This window comes from Aethalodelphis obliquidens, unplaced genomic scaffold (assembly GCF_003676395.1).
Source record: "Aethalodelphis obliquidens isolate GAN/ISIS:26980383/991018 unplaced genomic scaffold, ASM367639v1 scaffold131, whole genome shotgun sequence".
NCBI classification, from domain to species: domain Eukaryota; kingdom Metazoa; phylum Chordata; class Mammalia; order Artiodactyla; family Delphinidae; genus Aethalodelphis; species Aethalodelphis obliquidens.
Window position 1 is genome coordinate 1,106,153 of NW_020838075.1, and position 21,722 is coordinate 1,127,874.

Sequence of the window (21,722 nt, forward strand, 5' to 3'; positions counted from 1 at the left end):
AAGCTCACTTATTAGGTGTAGGAGCTTTTTATTTTTTATTTTTATTTATTTATTTTTTGGCTGCATTGCACAGCGTTCAGGGATCAAACCCACGTGGACCAGGGATCAAACCCACGCTCCCTGCAGTGGAAGTGTACAGTCTTAACCACCGGATCACCAGGGAAGTCCCCGTAGGAGTTTTCAAGTGATGTCTTAAGACTTCCTGCATAGATGATCATGTCTTCTGCAAACTAAAACAATTTTACTCCTTCCTTTCCAATCTGGATGCCTTTTGTTTCTTTTTCTTGCCTTGTTGCACTGGCTAGAGCCACTAGTTGAATGATGAGTAGAAGAGGCGACAGTAGCCAACCTTGTTTTTTTCCTGACTTTAGGGGGAATGCATTCATTTTTTCACCATTAAATGTGATGCTAGTTGTAGCTTTTTCATAGATGTCCTTTTAAGGTTGAGGAACTTTTCATCTATTCCTCATTTGCTGAGAGATCTTATTAGGAATAAATGTTAGATGCTGTCAAATGCTTTTTCTACATTTACTGAAATTATATGATTTTTTTTCTCTTTTAGTTCATTAACATAGTGAATTATTGTTCTCTCTCATTCTTCTTTGAAATCGGAAAATATTCCCCGATTTATACAACAGATCCTCAAAAGGCTCAATGGACAGCATCAGGTACTTTGATTATCTTTATAATGAGAGGATATATGCTAAGAACCTTATAGCATTAACATTACAGAGAGAGAGAGTTACAGAAGTGATGGCATGTCTCTCCATTCTACATACAGTATACTTTCCAGAAGCCCTGGGAATGATTAGATTGAATTCCAAACCCAACTTCCACCCTGCACTGAGATGAATAATGTCCCCCACCAAGTTTTTGTCCACCTAGAACATGTAAATGTGACCTTATTTGGAAATAGGGTCTTTGCAGATATAATCAAGTTAAGATGACATCATATTGGATTAGGGTGGGCCCTACTCCAATGACTGATGTCCTTGTAAGAGGGAAACGTGGACAGAGATGGAGACAAACAGGGAGAATGCCATACAATGTTGGAGGCAGAGACTGGAGTGACGTATCTACAAGCCAAGGATCACCAAGGATTGCTGATAAACATCAGAAGTTAGGAACAAGCAAGGAGGACTCCTTCTACAGAGCCTTTGGAGAAAGCACTGTCCTGTGGATGGCTTGACTTCTAGCCTCCAGCACTGTGAGAGGATAAACTTCTGTTGTTGTCAGCCACCCATTTTGTGGCACTTTGTTATGGCAGTCCTAGGAAACTAATACACACATCAGGGCTGGAGATACACTGGGCTCTGTACATTTGGATCCAATAGGAATTCATAAAATATCCTTTTCAGAGAATATTTTCAAAGTACAGACCAATATCTTGTTCTGAATATATTATAGCACATATCACGAGACCATTTAAACTTTAGTTTTGTGGAATTGTTTGTCCTTTTTCTTACATCCCTCTGCTAGCCCATCAGGAAATCTATGGGTTCTACCTTCAAACTAGATCTAAAATCTGAACACTGCTCTCCCTCTGTTAAGACCCTGGTCCAAGCCAGTATCACCTCTCACATGGGTGACCACAACAGCTTCCTGTTTTCCTTTCTTCCAATCTTGCTCTCCCAGTCAACTGTTAGATCAGAGTGATCCTTTTTAAATGTTAAGCCAGATCACGTCATTTCTTGCTAAAAACCTCCAACGGCCTCCCAATGAACAAGTCAATTTCCTTATGATGGCCTAGAGATCCTTGGCCTCCCATTATCTCCTGGCCACATTTACTACTCTCCACCTGGCTCTCTCTGTTCACTCACACCAGCCTCTTGCGAACTATGAATACTCTGCGCAGGCTCCCTCTTCAGGACACTTGCCCTAGCTGCTCCCTCTGCCTGGAAGTTTCTCCCAGATACCTGCGTGACTGTTGAAGGAGGTAATCATGAAAACATGACTGCTGGTTGACCCTCGAACTGGACTCGGGCAATCAGGGGCTCCTCACCCACTCCCCTGTCCTTGGAGTGTGAGTTCTGCCCACTGTTCCCTCAGTGGGAGCTGTTCCAAGGGCATAGCTTTGAGAGAATAAGGTGTTGTTGAGACCATCTGGACTGAAGGCATGACTGAACCCTATTAAGGCCTCTATATAAACTTTTTAAGATTCTGGTGGGTGAGTGTGGAGGTCTAACTCGTCTTGCTGCTGCCCAAGACAAAGCTTCGTATGTAAGTGTCCTTGCTTATTTTAAACCTGCCACCTACCAATCTGGAGTGGTCTGCCTCTTTCTTTGATCTCTCCTTGCTCTCCATGTACAGGGGCTGGTTTCAGATTTTCCCTAGGAAGCTCCTGAGGTTTTGAACCAACAATGACTAGATCCCTTACCTTCCTCAAATCTTTTTGCTTCCTTTTTTTTGGCGACACCATGCGGCCTGCCAGATCTTAGTTCCCCAACCAGAGATGGAACCCGAGCCCTCTGCAGTGGAAGTGCAGAGTCCTAACCACTGGACTGCCAGGGGATTCCCAGACCTTGTTTTTTTGATTCAGTTGGGATGACATAAGTTTCTTCTCTCTCCTCTATTTAATTTTATCTAACAGGTCCTAAAAGAGCACAGATTTTGAATTATTGAATTGTTTAGAAACATTAAAGAAAACTATTGAATAATAGGGCTTTGATTTCCTCTTTGTTATAGGAAATCCATTTTTGCACATACTGACAACTATTCTATCATAATAAGTAAATATGAAAAAGGACAGAGTTTTGGGAGGAGGAGGAAGAGGGCTATGATCTCTAGTTAGAGGAACCCCAGTGCTATCCCACTGTGGACATGTTCAGTCATGTGCAATCATAAACACACTCAAAACAACTTGGCCAAGAATCAGATTTAGTGCATAAGAACCAACCAGCTCAGAAATGACACTCAAGGAGGGAACCAAGGAAGGTGAGCTGAGGACACAAAGCGTCCAGGCCTGCATGGGGTGCACCTTCAGGCTACATGTTTGTGTTGGCTGCTACAGCTGACCCGTTGAGTACTATCTCCAGAAATAAACGTCAAAGAATAACTTAGAAACATTTAGTTACTTGCACACTGGTAAGTATTTTCCATGCATACAGTGTACTGGCATGTGAAGGAATCAGTGAAGAGAATGAGTCAGGGACAAAGGCAAAACAAGGATGTGGTAGACTGCTACACTGGTGGTCCTCAAGGCACCAATGAACCTCCAAGTATCCACGCCCCAGTGTAGCCCCTTCCACACTGAACGTGGGCTTGGCCACATGACTTACTCTGGTCAAGGTGACATTAGTAAGCGTGACGAGGACAGAGGCTTGATAAGCACTTGCACCATGGAGCTTGTCTTCTTGGAATACTCTCTGTGGAAGCCAGAAGCTTTGTAAGGAAGTCCAACCACCCAGAGACAGCCATGCTGTGAGGACGTCAAGGCCAGTTACAGAGCAAGGCCACATGGAGAAGCAATGAGGTGCACACATGCAAATGAAGCTTCTTGAGTCTTCCAGACCAGGTACCAGCCTCCAGCTAAATGCAGCTGAGTGATTCCAGCTGATGCCATACGGAACAGAAGAACCACCCAGACAGGCCCTCAATCAGTCTAGCCCACAGAATCAGGGGAAATAACACATCATTGCTGTTTTAAGCTACAACGTTATGCAGTGATTTTTATGCAGCAATGAATAAGTGCAACCAGGATTTACAAGAGAAAGGGAAGAGAGGAAACTGCATTCTGGGAAGAGTGAATTTTGTTTGTCTACTTTTGGGGTAAACTGATTAGCTGGCACCTAGCAAAGAGGTCAGTCTGAAATTCTGACTTCGAGTAAATTGTCCAGGGATAGCAAATAAAACAATTTTGGTTGTTTACTGATTCTCAAGAAAACCTTGAAGGTTTACCTACAGAACTTACTTGTGTAATATTTGACAGTGTCCATTTGTTAGTACCTTTGACTTTATTAGTTCAGGTTGTACAACTTCTCTTAGTAGAATTTTATAGAAGAAAACACAGAGATTGGGAAAAGACGCAAAAGGAAGTGGGCCTGGAGAATCTAAACCCTCCCTCCACCAACCCCACCCAAACTTTTTTTCCCTCCTTTAAAAACAGCATCAGTGGCATCAGCAGTCTGTCTGTCCAGCCCTTTAGCCAACAGTCAGGGCTACCTAAAAATGGACTGCCTTAAGGAGGATCAGGGCCTCGCAGACAACCCTGGAGCCTGCGTTCCAATCGTGGCACTGCACTGAGGAAGCAGGGCTGGAGGGGCACTGGAGGCAGGGTCCTGGAAGTGGGAGCTGCTTCATGGGGCCAAGTGGTAATTGGGATCTCCCTGAATGGTGGGAGTATGAGGATGATAATGACAAAGGACTAAAAGGACAAAGAAGAGGTTAGCTGGTGACAGAGAAATACAGACAGAAACAGAGGAAAATGAAGTTAAGAGCTGAAATATAGAACAGAATCATGCAAAGTTAAAGAGAATTAAAATTTATTTGGAAGACGGGGTGAATCCATCACTGGCGATTGGAACTCTGAGGCTGCACTTTCTCCTCAGGAAGGTGGGCTGGAATGCGGTGGGTTGTGTTTGGCGGGGGTTGTGGTGGTTTGGGATCTGAGTAGATGAGCAGAATTAGTTTTTTAAGACTGTGGCACCTTTCACACCAACCCAGAACCCACCAATGTGTCCACCGCAGCTCTATGTTACCCACTGTCCCTACTCCCCTGGGGTACCCCCCATTTTCTCAACCACCTCTCACCTGCCTGGCTCCCCAGCTGGGCCTCAGGCCGGTCTCCCCAGAGCAGATGCCTAGGATCGTTGAGGAACCGTTGGCTGCGCTGGCATGTCAGGCAGGTCTGTACAGTCCAGCGCTGAGCCTTGCAGCCTGGGGTGCATGTGGGGAAAAGAGAGTGCCCAGGTTTAGGATAAGAAAAGGTCTCCTGCACCCAGTTTTGCCTCCACCGTTTTCCAGTAGGGATTCTACTCCCTCCCCACCTTGATTTGATGGTGTCAGGTCTCTGCATAAAGTCTGTCATTTTCTTGGTACCCTTTATTTATTTATTTGGTTGTGCCGGGTCTTAGTGGCAGCACGTGAGATCTTTGTTGCAGCGTGCGGGTTGTGCGGGATCTTCGTTGCTGCATGCGGGATCTAGCTCCCTGACTAGGGATTGAACCTGGGCCCCTTGCATTGGGACCGCGGAGTCTTAACCACTAGACCACCAGGGAAGTCCCTCTTGGTACCCTTTAAGATAAAGTCCAAACTCCTTAACAAGACTCTTCAAGATCTGCCGTTTCCCTCTCCGGCCTCCTGTCTTGCCCTTGCCCACCTCAGAGCCAGCCTCCTGGGCTCTCAGTTCCTTGACAGCACCACAAGCTCTCTTGTCTGAGGCCTCACAAATGCCTAGGATTTCCATCTCCCACTCCCTTCCCTTATAATGAACCTCACCATCACTGGTTTAAGTAACTTAGTATTCTACTTCCCTAATTAAAGCATTTTTCTACGCTATTCTAATTGTTTCTGTCTTAGTCTGTCCCATCAGACTATAATTTCATGAGAATAATGACTCTAGAGCAATACTTGACACATCTCAGAAAAATAATTATTTAATGAATGAATGAATATGGGAATCATGTCCTCCATGATGTCGAATAACATCTATTATCATGCACAGGCGAGGTTGCTTCTCATGGCAACATCATTTCTCTACCGCCCAGACCTAGTTTGTCCAAGTGGAGTTAAGTTAACTCAGAGCTGGAGAAAGCCGACGCCTCCAAATCCCACACCTGGCACCCATCTACATCGAGGAACGGATCATTGCCCGTGCCCTCCCCCAGCCCACAGGTGTTCCTCAAACATCCCCCCTCGGCAGCAGGGAGCACTCACGTCTCTGGCGCTGGGTGCAGGTCAGGCCCGGGATGAGGAGGGAAGAGCAGCCACGACAGAGGGTCCTCTTCACCGAAGGGTCCCTGGGGGCGGAGGTGGGTGGTGGTCTGGGCGCCCGCTCTCCCTCTCCCCTCCTTCCCCCGTCCAGCCGGCCGCCGGGCTCCGCACCCCTCTCACCGCCGCAATACGAGCCGCTTCGCTATGGTCCTCTCCGTGTGGCAGTAAAACCTCGCCAGTGCCTGGTTCTCGGGGTCCTGCGCGAGGACGCAGTGGGCAGCCTGAGGGAAGGAGCCGTCAGTGGGGGCCCTCCGCACTGGGCCGCCTCCCTGTGCGTGCGCCGCAACGCGGACTCACCTGGTACAGGAAGCTGAGCCTCTGGAAGGCCTCGCGGTCCTTCACCTGCCCGGCCATCCGAGCCGCGATAGCTCCCCACACGCCGCAGTCCACAGGCCCCACCCTAGGGTAGCCCCGCTCCCGGGCGTCCGCGCAAGGCCTCCTGGGAACTGTAGTTCCTGGGGCCGTGCGCGCTCCTGTGCCGTCCTCACTCTGGCGACACCCTGCGGCCTCACAGACCCATCTATTTGCAAACCCACACCATCCCCTGCAATCCAAGCCAGGGGTTCCTTTATGAGTTTTGGCTCCCTTTTAGTCTTCCTCAAGCCCATGATTATATTAGGTAGAGACTGGAGAGGTTAGTGGAGCAGGAGAGAATCTTAAACTGCTAAACATCTTCAGGACAGAAGACTGGTCTCTTTATGCAGATAGGTTGGGGAGATGGTTATGTGCAATATATACCCGGCTAGACCTCCTGCCCTATGCTCCTGAAGCCAAAGGCAGATGCCCGGAAGACCTACAGACTGAAGGAGCAGTTGATACATTCAAAAAACCCACTAGTGCCAGTGACAGTGAAATTGGAAAGGATCTTGAGGGCAGTGGAGGGAGGGAAGAGGGCTCCTGGCCCTTAGAAAGCACAGCTTACTCCCAATCTTTTCCACTTACCAAAATGCAGTGCTGGACACACAGTAAGTAGGTGATCCTCACTAACTCCTGGTCTTAGGTACTGGAAGAAACCTGTCAAAAGCATCCCCTGCCCCCGAAAAAATATCCCGTGTAGTGTTCCACACGCTTTCCTCACTTCCCTCCCTTAGACCTCTGCCTCTCCTTTGCTCTGTTTGACATCCTGTGATTACTTCTGCTTCATAGTTAATAACCACTCGTTCCTGAGGTTAAGTAGAGGGACAGAACATGAATAAATCCTGAGATGGGGAGAGGGCAGAATAAGTCAGGAGAGAATGAGGGTTCTCTCCTCTCAGACCCCCTCCTCCTCACCCCCCATCAGGCTGGACAGGGAACCAGGCCTCCAGTTCGAAGGAAATGGCTGAAATTTCCTCTCAGATTAGTTTCACAAGTGTCTCCAGGCTCAAATGAGGAGTGTTTAAAAGGTAGATGCCCAGGCCCACTCCAGACCTTGATCAACCACTGAAGGTAAGCCCCAGGAACACAATTTTTTTTTTTCGCCACGCCGTGCAGCTTGTGTGATGTTAGTTCCCCGACCAGGGATCAAACCTGGGCCCCTGACAGTGAGAGCGTGGAGTCCTGACCACTGGATCACCAGGGAATTCCAAGGAACATGCATTTTTAACACCCATTTCTTACACATCAACAGAGATTATCATCAAATTAACACAGGACACATAGATCACTTCAGTGGATCCTTTGTTCCATATTATGTTTTACCAACCAAAGCATCTTGCCACAAAGAACCACAGTCAAGGCACAAAGGTAAGAGGAGAGTCTGGACAAAGTCCTGTTGAGGTGGTAGGAGCAGCTGAAATGCCCTCAATAAACTGCAGTTTCTTGTCCTAATCTTCTGTGAACCCCTGATTACCCAAGTAGCAGATAATCCAGTCATTTTAGTTTGGTTTGGCATGCATTGCTTTACCTTTTTTGACAACATATGTACCCTACAGGTTGTTTATTTTGGCCTAACATTAAAATGATTTACATTCTCTGATATGAGAAATGGCAAAAGGTGAAGGATGGCAACAAACAAAATCCGGCTCTTGTGAACACTAGTTCCAGGCCAGATGCACACAGGCCAAAGGAACTTGCCTATCTGGCCCTTCCCTATACATACCACCCTCTTCTACCCTGTCCCCAGGGTGAGGAAGACTCCGTTTTCTTTTTCCCTGTCTGGCTTGGACACCTTAGCCAGGTAACAAGGCTGACAACTTGGGAGTAGCTACTTAGTAGCATTCTTTAAGGCCAGGGCTTTGGATAGGAATACTTTTCTCTTTCCTCTAATACCTGACTCTCTCCTTTCCAAGTTCCCTTGGGAAAGCAGTGAAAGGGTAGATGTGTCTTGCAGGATCTCTTGCATCTTGCCTCTCCAGATGAGCAAGGTAACAGCTCGTGGAGATGAGCAACTACAAGGAGGTGGGCGATGAGCCATCTCTGCTGAAGGCTAAGGCAGGGACCTGGGTTCTCTTTCTTCCTACCCCCTCCTCCCCACATTCCTACCTCTGGCCAATCCTACTCATAATGGCAACCAAAGAAACCCTTCTCCCCTTCATTATTCTTTAGGAATCTGTTCATTTAGCCCCCTTTCCTGACCTTATTTCTAACCTTCTTGATGCCCAATCTCTGCCCTGAAAATAACTCCTCAACTTCTACACCCACGAGAGCAACTGTCATTCATCTTTATTTCAATTTAGAGGTACCAAGACCCCTGTGATCTTCCTAAAAAAACAAGATTGTTTTGGGTCAAAGAACCCCCTAAAAGGATGTACAGGGGGTTCTGTTTCCTCCTCTGGTTTGAGCAAGTCAGACCCTCCCACAGACTTGTTGTTTCTGGAAAAGCCTCTCCTTCCTTCCAACCCATCCTTGTGCAACAGAAAACCTGATGGACTTCAGAGGAGACTACCCCCTGGGAACCAGCTCTCCACCCTAACAGTGAGGAGGGAGACACTGCAGTGCTCTCGTCCCAGCCCAGTCCTAACTACTCCTCCCCATAAACCATTCTAGAAACCAAGGTGTTCTCCCAGATGGTTCAGGACTGGAACCAGGCAGACACGAAGACGTTCCAGCAGGTCACAGGAAGGAAGGCCCGTAGCTCTTGACCCTGCCTCACCCTGATTATTCCCACGTCCCTACCTGTCACTCCCAATCTGTTGGGGGCCTGATGGTAAGTGGTGCAGCATTCTTCCGACCAGCCCGGATGCCTGGGTAGAAGAGGGGCCAAAGTTTCTCAGTAAAAGTATCAGTGAAGGTGTAGATATGAGAGCGGTCTGTAACGTTGTAAAAAGACAGTGTACCGGCCTCATAGTCTAGGAATATGCCTACCCGCCTGGGTTTCACCTTGATGTGCAAAGGGGTAAAAGGTGTGGTAGTGGCTGCATACTTGTCCCCGTTCCACAGCCGCACCCGCCAGTAGCCAGTCTCAGGGAGTGGGGTCAGTTCGCCCTTTCGGCTCACAGAGTCCCGGCACACACCCACTGCCCAGTGGGTCTTGTCGCCCACCTCCACCTCCCAGTAGTGTCGACCTGAGGTGAAACCCTCAGTAGCCAGGACACAAGGGTAGAAGGTGAAACGTTGTGGTGTATCAGGGAGATCCCGGAGTCTTGTCTCCACGAACTTGACGCTCTTACGATCTTCCGACAGGACTAGGTTAGGATGAGCAGTCTCAGGGTCCAGGGTCACATCCGCTGGCGGGAGAAGCCAGAGTGGGGAGCTAGATGAGGACGGGAATAGCTAAACGCCCCTGCCTCACTCTTCCAGCCTGCCTTTGCAGAGCCTGCTCCCTGAAAGCCCCCAGAACCCCGTGGTTTGCTTAACTTTCTCAATCCTTGGTGTCACCTAAGGGAGGGGAGGGGAGGGAACAATGGCTTCGTTTCTCATCCTGGCCCTAAAATAAACAGGTAATGATCTCTTGACTCTGCAAGGGCTGGTGGTTTAGGCTCCTGCCTGGTCCTCCCTCCATCCCCCCCGACATCATCATCCATCTCACTGTGTGGAGAAGCACAAGGCACAGTCCAATGGTAAGAAAAAATAAAAATGTTAAGAAGGGTACAGAGCCAGATAGCATTATAGTCTAGCGATACAGTGACCATGTGTCTGTTTCCCTGGACAGTCTGGCTTATGACTATTTTCCAAGTAAGTATTAATAAGACTCCCTTTCACTCTCAAGAGGGGACCAGTTTCAGCAAATTATTTAACCTCTCTGGGTCCCTATTTAGAAAAGTATGGGACTAAGAGTAGGCGACACCTGAGGCTTCTCACTTTGAGCTCTGTGACTCAGAGTGAGATTGAAAACCAGGTAAAGGAGTGGGTGTGAATATGGACATGAAAAGTGACAGAGGGGATAAGTGAAGTCCAGATAAAGTAGGACCTAAAGACTTTCTTCTCTCTGTCGATTCCCTCTGCTAGTTTCCTTTTGGGAACAACTCACCAATTAGCTGTTTAAGGATTTTCCTTAGTGCAAAGTACTGTCGGGGGAAATTGCTGAAGTTCTTTTCCAGCTCTATGGATACTGAAGTCACCTCCATGGTCTTCACCTTCTCACATCTAGGAGGGATGGGAAGATAGGGGAAGAAAGGGCAGGGTCAGGGGAAGCTCCAGCTTAGTGAGTATTAAGATGTTGTCATCTCTAGGGAGAAACTAAAATTCTCCATCCTCACACTTTCTCCTCCCTCAAGACAAGTTCTTGCTTATTGCTTTCTTTTGCCTATCTATGGAAAGCCATATGGTCCCCTAGACAAACCCTTATCTTAATAATCAGTCTTAGAACTTTCTGGAGGTACTGTTATATTTCATGCAAATAAATAACCACCTCCCCCCCGCCCCCAACCAGTTCCTCCTTCCATCTTGTTTGGACACAATTCCACCCATAGGCCCAGGTAGAATCTGGTTCTATTTCATTATCTTTGTATCTAGGAAGTCCTGATGCTCAGAGGGAAAAGGTAAGGGACTAGTACTCCCAGTGATTTGCTCTCTAACTGGCTTCATGGATGCAATAAACCTTCTCCCTTTTTCTGCCCAGACACTGCATGACTTTCCCATCCTTATTCCCCCAACTCCTTATTGTAGCCCTACTCTTTAAGCCAAGACCTAACTCACTCAAAGAGATACAAGAATCACTTACTTTTCCAGGGTACTTTTGACATCCTAGAGGAAGGAGAAAAGAAAGCAATATTGGTCCTGGTAGTCAAGGGTCCTAAAGGCAAAAGGTTTCCCTCCTCCCAAAAGTTCTAGATCTATTAAATAGGCATAAGGCAAACTATGGGTCACAGTGCAAGGGGCCGAGCTCCAGAGGGATCTGAGTACATCTCTCCCAACCTAACCCCCACTTTCAACTCTCAGTCATCATGAAGCTTGGTAATTGATATCACTTCCAAATAGTTTCTTGTGTGCTTGTCTTTGTTCCTCAAGAACACTGGGACTCAATGCCAGGGACAGGGATTGTGTCTGCTCTTTACTCTGTCCCCCAAGTACCAACCACACACCTGTCTCCTTGAGGATCAGTACAGATAGTTCCAGACGGCTGGCATAGGAACGAATCACACTCTCCCGTTGTGGTTTGGTATCCCTTGTCTAGTATTGGTTAATAAATATTAATAACTGTGTGCCAATCCTGATTTGTGAATACTTGGGGTCCAGAAGACAAAGAAGACAAATCTCTGCCCCCCAAGGATTTCCCAGTTTAATGTGGAAGGCAGAACACACATACATGAAAGGACACGAGAGTAAATACCAAGCAATATATAACATGCAGATAAATGTACAACGAAGCCTCACTGATTCAAATGCTGGTAATGTGAGCTCTAAGATAAGAAATGTTTCCTGCAGCCTTGCTAAGACCATTCATTTGCTTAAGAAAACAGATTATTTCAAACATTTTAGAGGCACATTTACATATCAAAAGCAATATATTACTTATACATTATTTCAAGTGTCCTTCAAACTATGCTTCTATTCTTTCTGTGCACTAGGTAAATCAAGTTCCAGGACTTAAAAGTAACGGTTACTGCATTTACACAATTTTTAATGCATAGTTTTTTCACTAATTCAGACTAGACTGCCCTCCTCTCAAAAGAGTGAATTTTTTCTTTGGTACAAGTTAAGCACATAATTGTTGACAAGACATAAGAACACCAAAATGATCAGAAGGGGATGGGAGAAATCAGAGAAGGCTTTCTGTAGAGAAAGATCCTTTGAGCCTGTCTGGAAGAAAGAATTGGATTTAGAGAGGCAGAGCGGAGGAGTGAGCATTGCAGGCTGACAGAATGGCCTGTGCAAAGCTAGACTGCGCTTGGCCTGAGGGGCTATGCAGGGGCAAAGGTCGAACCTTAAGCATCTCGAAGCCCGACTGTAAGCACTTGCCCTCCACCTCAGCAGCCAAGTGGGCCAGGTCCCGGCGCTTGTCTCCAAGGTGAGCAGCATTTTCTCGGAGGCGCTGTAGAATGTCCTGTTCCTCCTCCTCTAGTCGTGAAAGTAACACCTGCTGCTCTTCATCCAGCCGCCGATGAAGCTCTTCAAATTCCTTTAGGATCTGCTGTCGACGACTCTCCACTAGTCTCTGAGAACAGAGGGTGGGTATTATGTTTAACAGGGCCAGTGGGGCATAAAGTGCCTTTCCCCACCCACCATGTGTATGAATTCACACAGACTTCCAGTGTCATTGGAAAGAGCTTAACAGGACACTCATGTTTCTCTCCACTGGAATTTCCCTTTGTAAAGAATGGCTCCATCCCTAACTAATAAGAACCTACTGTACAGCACAGGGAATTCTACTCAGTGCTCTGTAGTGACCTAAATGGGAAGGAAATCCAAAAAAGAGGGGATATATATATATATATACGTATAGCTGATTCACTTTGCTGTACAGTAGAAATGAACAAAATATTCTACACTATACTCCAATAAAAATTTTAAAAAAAGAAAAGAAAAGAATGTCTCCATCCTCATTGTCACCCTACTGATGATGGGATGAAGAACACTGGGGAGATAAAAAAATAAACCAATGTTAAAAAATTTATCTTCTTTATTAAATTAGCTTCTAAAAAAGCTACACTTCTATGTTTTAGTAAAAATATTCAAGACATAAGAACCCAATAATATGACATGTACTATTACAGATATCAGAGATACCTCTGCTATCGCCTACTCTAAAGTTCTAGTTAATGCAATCTGTCAAGAAAAGGAAAGTACTGGAAAGTCTGAGATTGTTATCATTTGTACATTGCAAGACATTTACTTGATAAAAACCAGAGAAGCAACTGGAAAAATATCAGAATCAACAAGATTTTAGTAACGGGTTGTTATAAATGTAGATTTCAAGGCTGAACCTGTTCAACAGTTTCAAGTCACTTCAGAGACTGACAGTTTACACCCCAGAAACAGGTTATAGAAGTTTGTGAGTAAATTATTTGCTTGAAATTTGAAACATGCTTTCTTTCAGTTAAACCTCTAACATTTCTGAAACTGGATAATATATGACCCAAACTCCAGCCATAACGCATTCTGAGAGTTATCAGCAGGCATATCCTCCCTTCTGCACCTCAATGGCAACAAGAAGTGATCTCCCCAAAGGATTCCCTAAGCATCACGTGTCTGATGGGGAGGAATCAGCCAAGAGGAAAGCAAAGTTAGAAGCAGAGACTGGGACTCTGGAAGAAGGAAGTGGATAGGGCCTGGAAGGCAGGGTTGAGGGTGAATAGAGAGTGGGGCTGCAAAGCCAGGTGGGCCTTACAAGCCTTGTGTTTCTAGATTTCAAGCTAGTTCCCAGCAGAGGCTGACTAGCTCCAGTTCTAGAGCTGCTTGCTGCTTCCCATTTCACTGCTGCCTCCTCAGGAGCATGTTGGAACAAAATATATTCTCACAACATTTACCATTAAGTAAAACACAGCCTTTTTTCCTGTGTGTCTGTGTGTTTAGGGGTGATGTATGGGTAGAATTTAGGTTCATAACTGTGGTAAAAAGAAAGCAAAGGGCTCTCGTATAATCTCATAATCCCTTCTCTTTTTTTCCCTCTATTTTGTAGGGCAGTGGTTCTTAATCAGGGTGTTACCTCCCTCTAGAAATGTTTTGGAAACAGGGGGCATTTTTGTTTGCATGATTGGGGGAGCTCCTGGGAAGGATGCTAACACTCCTCCAATGTGTGAAGACAACCCAGTAATATGAACTGCACCATTTTCTAATGTTCTGCTGGATATTAAAAAAATGGAGTCCTAGACTTGAATGCCACTTTATATACAAACACAGAGTAATTCTTATATGGTTTTAATATACCTGAATTTTTCAGGAATGGCTGAAAACTCATTAAGACTGTATTTTGTTTTTCTTAGAACTTTACTGTAAGTTATTTATCATTTTGAAAAATTATGGCACCAACAGCTAAACTGCTAGTGGCATTCGAGTCAACATTACTACACAATTCCGTCAGTCTGAATTTGTATTTGTTGCATGTTGATATAGGTGCAAGGATAAAACTACACTGTAGTGTCTTTCAGGGTAGTCATGCCTAAATGTTTACATACCAGATTTTATTATAAATTACTTTTATGTTGTATTATATTACACTATATTTGGGCATGATAGTCTCTTTTAAAAATTATATGGATAGATCATTTTATCCATAATTTTCATTTCAGCATGATTAATTACAAATTATTTATTTCTAAAAGGGGCATTGGGTCTGGAGGTGGGGATGAGGGAGAGAGTTCAAAAGGTCACTGAAGGAATGCTGGTAGTTGGTGACAGTTTCCGAGACCATTAAAATGATAATATACATTAAACAAAAAAAACCCACAGTTCTGTTCAAGCATTTAGCAGGTTTTTTTTTTTTCTGTGGTACGCGGGCCTCTCACTGTTGTGGCCTCTCCCGCTGCAGAACACAGGCTCCGGACACGCAGGCCCGGTGACCATGGCTCACGGGCCCAGCTGCTCCGCGGCATGTGGGATCTTCCCCGACCAGGGCACAAACCCATGTCCCCTGCATCGGCAGGCGGACTCTCAACCACTGCGCCACCAGGGAAGCCCTATTTAGCAGGTTTTTAAAATTTTTATTCCCCTCTCCATCCTTTACCTTTAAGAAGGTGATCAACAGGAAGAGGAAAGCTAATGACTGGGAATAAGCTTCATTTTCACATATTTTAAGTTCTTCAGGAGCCCTCCAAAAGGACAAATAACTTTTTTTTTTTAACGTTCACCTTTGCAATCAAAATTAGTTCAAATTTAAAAAAAATTCAAATGTTTGTTTGTTAAAATGTATAAAGGACTAAGGTAATAATACTTGCTTCCTGTTGAAATGTCATTGTTAAAAAAAAAAATAGTGTTTCTACTGATTTCAAACCTGTGTTTAATTTCTGGTGATCCCTAAATCTCAACTCCAAAAACTCATTATTTCTTCTGGAAGCCTTTAATGCAATCAAGTTTCTCTGCTGTCTTCTTAGGAATATGCAACTGTGCTTTTTGTGCCATGTCATTTATATTTTCTCTACTTGACTGTAAGCTCAAGGAGGGCAGGGACTGTGCTTTTGCTCATCATTGTTCCCCAGTGTCAAAGACAGGGTTTGGCCTATACTGGAAGCTTAGTAAATATTTACTAATTTCTGCAGAATTAGTATCTCTGATTTTGCACATACTGGCTATATGATCTTGGACTAGACACTTATCCAAGTTCTGTTTCCTACTGTGTAAACTGGGGATAACAATACTTACCTTACAGGGTATCTAAGTTCACTCTTGTCAAATATGACTTCCTGGACTCCCTTCTCCTTGTCTTGTACCTCCTCTATGTCCCACTTGGGCCAAGTATAGCCTGAACTCTTAGAACTTAAAACTGGGCAGGGCTTCCCTGGTGGTGCAGTGGTTGAGAGTCTGCCTGCCGATGCAGGGGACACGGGTTCGTGCCCCGGTCTGCGAAGATCCCACATGCCGCGGAGCGGCTGGGCCTGTGAGCCATGGTCGCCAAGCCTGCGCGTCTGAAGCCTGTGCTCCGCAACGGGAGAGGCCACAGCAGTGAGAGGCCCACGTACCACAAAAAAAAACAAACCAAAAAACAAAAAAGAAAAACTGGGCAGACCTAATACAATCTTCTAAGTTTGGAATGTCATGGACACCTAAGGAATTAATGCATAGGATTCAATAAATACTAGGTATTATTACCACTATAATTAATACATGTTTCACTGTCCAACAGAAGAAATAAGGCAGATACCAAACTACCATGCTACAAATATGGTAATGCTATGAAAGAGATGTGAAACTGTATGAAAATTAAGAAAGCTAATTTCTAAAGGGTCAGGAAAGGCTACATAGGAAGTGGTTTTCATCTTAGGATGGACAGGATCCTATAGGTAGAGGATGAGGGGGGTAAGAACATTCTCGGAACCATTATCATCCAGCATACTTGAGCTTACTTGAATTAAGAGAATGTGGTCCTAATGTTGCTGGGAGGTTCTTCCGGGTGCTGTTGGGCAGCTCCTTCATCCTTCCTCCCCAGTGCACCTTCCACATTCTCCTTTCCTCAATCCCTCTAAGGATCTCTCAGCAGAGAGCCTCCTTCCCTGCTTTACAAAGAAAAGGAGGCCAAGGGGCATGAACTCCCTCAACTCGCCAGATATAAGATGTTCTGTCCTTCACTTCTTACATCCTTCTCCTCAATTCTTAATCCATGACAATTTAAGTACAATGTTTAATCACAGTCAAGCCTAATAAAATATCATTTTTTTTGAGAGAATAGCATTTTTCTAATAAACCAGAACTGGTAGATTAAATAATGTGTGGTTAATGTTCAGTTAATTGCCTGCAGAGCAGCCCAAATGGGATTGCCTGCCTTTACCTTGAGTTCCCCAGGCTTCTTCTCCTCAGAGGACTTGCAGCGGGTGATCTCCTGCAGCTTCCGCTCCAGGGGCTCCAGGCACTTCTGCAGTTTTTCCTGAGGGGTGAGAAGTGGGAGAATGGCATTTGGGGTTGGCTAGTACATCCTACGTTCAGAGGCTAACCCATTTGTTTTAAACCATTTGTTTGCTTCCTATCCATCTGTCTCTTGATCCAACTCCCTTCCTGGCCTGTCATTTGAGGTGTCAGCTTCCTACAGGTCCCTTCTCCTGCCACCAGCCTGTCTCCATCACCTCCCTTGCTCACCAAACCTTCCTTTCACTGAATCTCACTGTTCCACTGTCACCAACTCTCTGTCTTTCCCCAGCCCTATTAATTTTTTAACTCAAGGAACTGCTTGTTACTGTCAAAGTGACCTCCTGTACCCTGATATCCTTCTTTAAACTTGTTTTCCTATCCAATTCTAACCACTTACCAATATAATAAAATCTTGATTACTTATTCTGCAAACTACCATAAAGTCTTATTTCCAAGATTTTATTAACATTATTAACACTTATTAATTACACAAAGTACTTGATAAAGTGCTAAGACATTAAAATCTCTAATTCCTATTACTCAAACATTTACCCTGTGTCCCAGCAGTAAGTTAAACCAGATGCCATATTATCCTTTATTGGGGGAAGATGCAAACAGACTGGCTCAGCTTAGCCTGGTGGGGATCATTCTAAAATGCTGATACCTGTTCCCAATACCAGTGGGTAAACAAGGGGTGTGCTGAGCAGGGGGACAGAATGAAGAAACCAGACCATTTTTCAGTTCTTAAGTTTGATCTTCTCCACATGGTTTCATTCATTTATGAAAAATATGATACATTCCAAGACCACACATACTCAGATGTGTTACAAAAGTCAGACAGAATTTTTTTGGGTAGTCCTTACTGCTCTTCTTCATGCCTGAGGATAACTGATCAGACATACTGCGTGCCCCCGTGTACGTAGCTCTGAGGGGACTATAGAGTGAGGATCAGATACCGTCTTGCCCTCAGACACTTACAATCCTCTACCCAGGGAGTCTCCCATCCTCTGTGCTCCTCCCTCCTGCCCTGCATTGGCATCATGTGTCTGGTTCCCTACCTTGTACTCCTGTGTGGCATCGTCCAGTGGCACGACGGTGTGGGCCCGGTGGGTGTGGGAAATTGCACATATCAAACACACAGCCTCCTGGTCCTCATAGCAGAAGAGGCTGAGGGCTTCATGGTGCTGGGGGCAGAGGCTCTCATCTCGGATCTTCCGCTTGACGGCCTGGAGCTGCTTGGCAATTTCCACCATGCTGCCCAGCTGTCGATTAGGTCGGAGACTGCGGTAGCGGGACGTCTTTCGACATACAGGACAAGGGAAGTCCCTCTCTAGGTCCTCCCACCAGCGAGTGATGCAAGCTTTGCAGAAGTTGTGCCCACACTCAATGATGACAGGCTCCTTCAGATACTCCAGGCACACAGAGCAACTTGCCTCCACCTGTAAGTTCTCCAGAGCTGCAGCTGTGGAGGCTGCAGAGGCCCCGGCCTCTAACAGGCTTGTCTCTGCCATTATTTAACTTGAGGTTAGGATGGGAGAAGAGAAAAAAAAGTCAGTTGGAGGTTTAGTTTATTTTGCATCCCTGGCCTGACAGTTACCCCCGTGTTAAATCCTAACTCCAGATTTAGCCCCATCATAGTATTTTACATCTTCTCTTCCATTACATCAACCTCTTTTGTTTCTCCATTTCTAAAACTTGTGACTCCCAGCCATCAATTTTTTCTCTTCAGCAAAATGACACACAACCCTCAATCTCTTGTCTTTTACCACTGCTTTCTCTTGCTAGAAACAGAGGCTTCCTTCAACTCTAGCTGAGTACTTCTCCTGATCCAGGTTCATTCCACTTGTATCTTAGAACCAATAGTTTCAGACCAATGTATTCCTAGTGTGACATCTTCTTCTAATAGATGAGAAAAGAGTATGGGAAAGCGAAGAGTGCCAAAGCATTAATTAAGATTTCTTAAATTGAGTATATTTTAAAGTTTAATATTACAGAAGAGTTTTACTACAATAGCCCATTGGAGCCTAAGCTTGATTCTCTGCCACTGTTCTCTCAGTCTTTCAAAGGGTAATAAATAGAATGAGTTAGGCAAGGGTGACAACCTCTTCTTTTCAGAAAGTTTGAAATTATTCTTCCTTTTATCAGGCTAGCCTAGAGAAAGTGTGCCCTTTTCTTGGAATGAAATTATTCATACAACTCATTTCTATTTGAGTGCATCTGGACATCTGGAACTGCTGAAAAGTGATAAATTCATGGCAACTTAAGAGTCTATTACTGAGCCCAGGGCAATAATTTTTTGAAGAGAGAGCTGACAAGTCTATTTTAAGTATTCAGCAGTGACTGGAGTCTTTTGAAATAGTTATCAATAACTAACTCCTTGCATGTACTGTACCTCCAACTAATAGGTTCTGGAGTGGTTGGGAATTAAGAGAGAGAAAAGTAAAGAGGCAATCAAAAACTTCTAACGAAGCCTCAAAAGAATTGGAAATGCATCTAAGAGATTTATAAAGTAGAAGGCTGGTCCTCTATTCCATCCTTAAAACATCACCAATTTTATCCATGAAATAGTTGATTTCTCCATCCCCTTAACCCCCCTCCCTAAGGGATCCAACAGAAGGAAATTTAGTAAGTCTATGTGTTGAGAGAGAAGTGGCCATGTAATGAGTTGGGTTAACAATGATTATTCCTGTATATGTTGACGGCACACGTGAAAAGTGTTTAATTTGGAGTAGGAACTGACAGCTTATTTGGACCTGAATTTCCTCCCTCAACCAGGAGAGAAGTTCAGTCAGATGATTTTTCTCTACCTCTGGGAATCCAACTTTGACGAGTAACCCTTCCCTTTCCCTAATCTTCTAGAAATTAGGTGGTCTCCTCACCTGGGGTGAGTTGAACTGTATGCAGAGTTAGGGGGCAGAATGGATCTAGACTAGCAAAGAAGTAGTGTGGAAGAGAAATGGGGAAAGGTTAGGGAGGTATGGGGAGAGGACTTGGAGCTACAGCACTAGTTAAGCCTTCGGTGTCTCTGGGTTGGTCATTTTTCCCCCTCTATTCCTCGTGTCTCAGTAGAAGGGCAAACTTCAAAGCCGTCCTCATTTTGTTTCTACCACTGTCGGGGGTCCCACCTTGCAACCCTTTCCTGAGCGTGGTCCACAACTCGGTCCCACCCCCGTCTCCATCTTCTCCCGCCAGATCTGGCGCAGGGGGACTGGAGTGCGGGGAGAGGAAACGTCGTTGTTGGCAGGGAGGGAGGGATGCGTGTCCAGGTGAGGAGGAGGTGTGACGTGAAGGTGGGATGCCCGCCGCTATGACGCAGCCGAGAGCCGCGGTGACGGCGTAAGAGTTTCACCCGGGGAGGCGAGCGGCAGCGGGACGGGGGAACGGCGGGGTAGCCAAGCAACGCCGGACGCGCTGACGTCGCCGGGGCGGCAAAACGTCCGCCCGGGCCCGAGGCGGGCGGAGGCAGCTGTGGTTACGTGCGGGGGGCCGGTGACGCAGTCGCGGGGCGCTAGGACGCGGCGTGCGGAGCCGGTCAGCAGGGGCAGGCCCCAAGGCCCCGGCGCGGCGGCGGGACAGCACCTACCTTCCCGGCTTCGGGTCCGGGAGTGCGGGGCGCAGAGCCGCCGGAGCGCTGCCTCCCTCCTTCCTCCTCCCCCCGCCCCCGCCCCGCAGCGCGACACACAATACTCGCCGGAAGCGGAAGCCGCGCCGAGAGGCTCGTGTCAGTGGAAGCCTGGGTGTCGGCGGGCGACCGCGGGAGGGCCTAGCGGCGCCTGCGGAACAAGGAGAAGGCGGGGGGCCGGAGGGGAGAACCAGCAGGAGGAGTGAAGGGCGAGAAGAGACCCGGAGGGGCAGGTGGCTGAAATGCAGTCGTCCAGGTGACCCGAGAAATCCTCTGGAGAAAGAGGGCCGCGCATGCGCGTGGCGGAGCGCTGAAGCCCATTGCCCACAGGGCGCCTACGGGCGCCGGGGCAGGCGGGCCCGTCCCGCCCAGGGTGTGGGCCCGGGCGCTGACCCGGCTCGGGCTGGTCCCGGTTGGGGCTGGGAGCCGCCGGGGGCGGGGCAAGGGCGGGGTGCGGACATTGAGCTACACTGCTCCTCTCTCCAGGTTAGTCCCGGGAGAAGGTGGCTCGCCGAGTCGGCGGCCAATTACGTGGTGGACCTGCGGGTCTCAGCTGGCACGTCACTTCCGACAAGTTGAGTTTAAGCCTTTTAACATTAAAGGATTAGCTCAGTTTTCCCTGCCGTGGGCTTCGGATGCTTGGTCACCTTGTCCTTGCTAGGCGAGCTTTACGGAAATGATCTACCTCCTCCGATGGAGTGGGAGCCCCGAAAGAGCTGGTACTGTGACTCTGCTGCTCACCTTTGTGTCCTCAGCTCCTCGCTCGGTGCCCGACCGCAGCGAGCGCGCAGTGAGCACCCCTTCTGGGTGCGAGCCAATCCCGACTTTTTCCAGTTTTGTGGCTTTGGCTTGAGGTTCTCCGCAAGAGCAGATGGTGGTTTTGCGGCGGCTCCGGACTCCTGCGTTATAGCTTCCTTACTTTCCTCTCCTGTTGCTGGAAGCTTCGCAGCCTTGTGACTTTGGAGGACGAGGGCGAGACGATGAGGAAGAGTCGGTGGACAGAGGTGTGATGAGACTGGGAGGGAGGAGGTGCTGAGTTGAGTTGATGGAGCTGGGGAGGAGTGGATGCTGGGTAAAGGGGTGATGGGACTGGGGAGAAGTTGGGGCTGGGGAAAGGTGTGCCGCGGCTGGGCAGGAGTTAGTGCTAAGAGTAGACACTGCTGGTTGAAAACGCAGCTTGCCCCGCCTACTCTCTGGCAACACTTGGCATACAGAATGCTAACCGAAAGAAATGAACAAATTTTGGTGTACCCTTCGAGGTGAAATGGCCCAGTGGCCCAACTTGTTCCTGTGTAAGTTGTGATGCTGT

The 21,722-nt window shown here is 46.7% G+C and overlaps 2 protein-coding genes across 6 annotated transcripts; both read right to left on the reverse strand.

The window, feature by feature from the left end:
* Positions 1–509: 509 nt before the first annotated feature.
* On the reverse strand, positions 510–7,444 carry RPP21 (ribonuclease P subunit p21). Of its 2 annotated transcripts, none has more exons than XM_027099524.1 (5): positions 6,229–7,444; positions 6,052–6,152; positions 5,875–5,957; positions 4,743–4,875; positions 510–4,604 (listed from the first exon to the last, which is right to left on the reverse strand). In XM_027099524.1, the coding sequence occupies exons 1-5, from the start codon at positions 6,283–6,285 to the stop codon at positions 4,544–4,546; spliced, it is 435 nt and encodes a 144-aa protein (XP_026955325.1). In that variant the 5' UTR covers positions 6,286–7,444; the 3' UTR covers positions 510–4,543. The 2 variants fall into 2 exon arrangements, with proteins under 2 accessions (XP_026955325.1, XP_026955324.1); XM_027099523.1 differs by having other exon boundaries at positions 4,465–4,604; positions 4,750–4,875.
* Positions 7,445–7,586: 142 nt separating this feature from the next.
* On the reverse strand, positions 7,587–21,436 carry TRIM39 (tripartite motif containing 39). 4 transcript variants are annotated; one of them, XM_027099522.1, is made up of 7 exons: positions 21,155–21,436; positions 17,850–18,309; positions 16,715–16,810; positions 12,218–12,448; positions 11,015–11,037; positions 10,322–10,437; positions 7,587–9,578 (listed from the first exon to the last, which is right to left on the reverse strand). In XM_027099522.1, the coding sequence occupies exons 2-7, from the start codon at positions 18,300–18,302 to the stop codon at positions 9,031–9,033; spliced, it is 1,467 nt and encodes a 488-aa protein (XP_026955323.1). In that variant the 5' UTR covers positions 18,303–18,309; positions 21,155–21,436; the 3' UTR covers positions 7,587–9,030. The 4 variants fall into 4 exon arrangements, with proteins under 4 accessions (XP_026955323.1, XP_026955322.1, XP_026955321.1 ...); XM_027099521.1 differs by having other exon boundaries at positions 17,850–20,564; XM_027099520.1 differs by lacking the exon at positions 21,155–21,436 and adding an exon at positions 20,375–20,764.
* Positions 21,437–21,722: the final 286 nt, after the last annotated feature.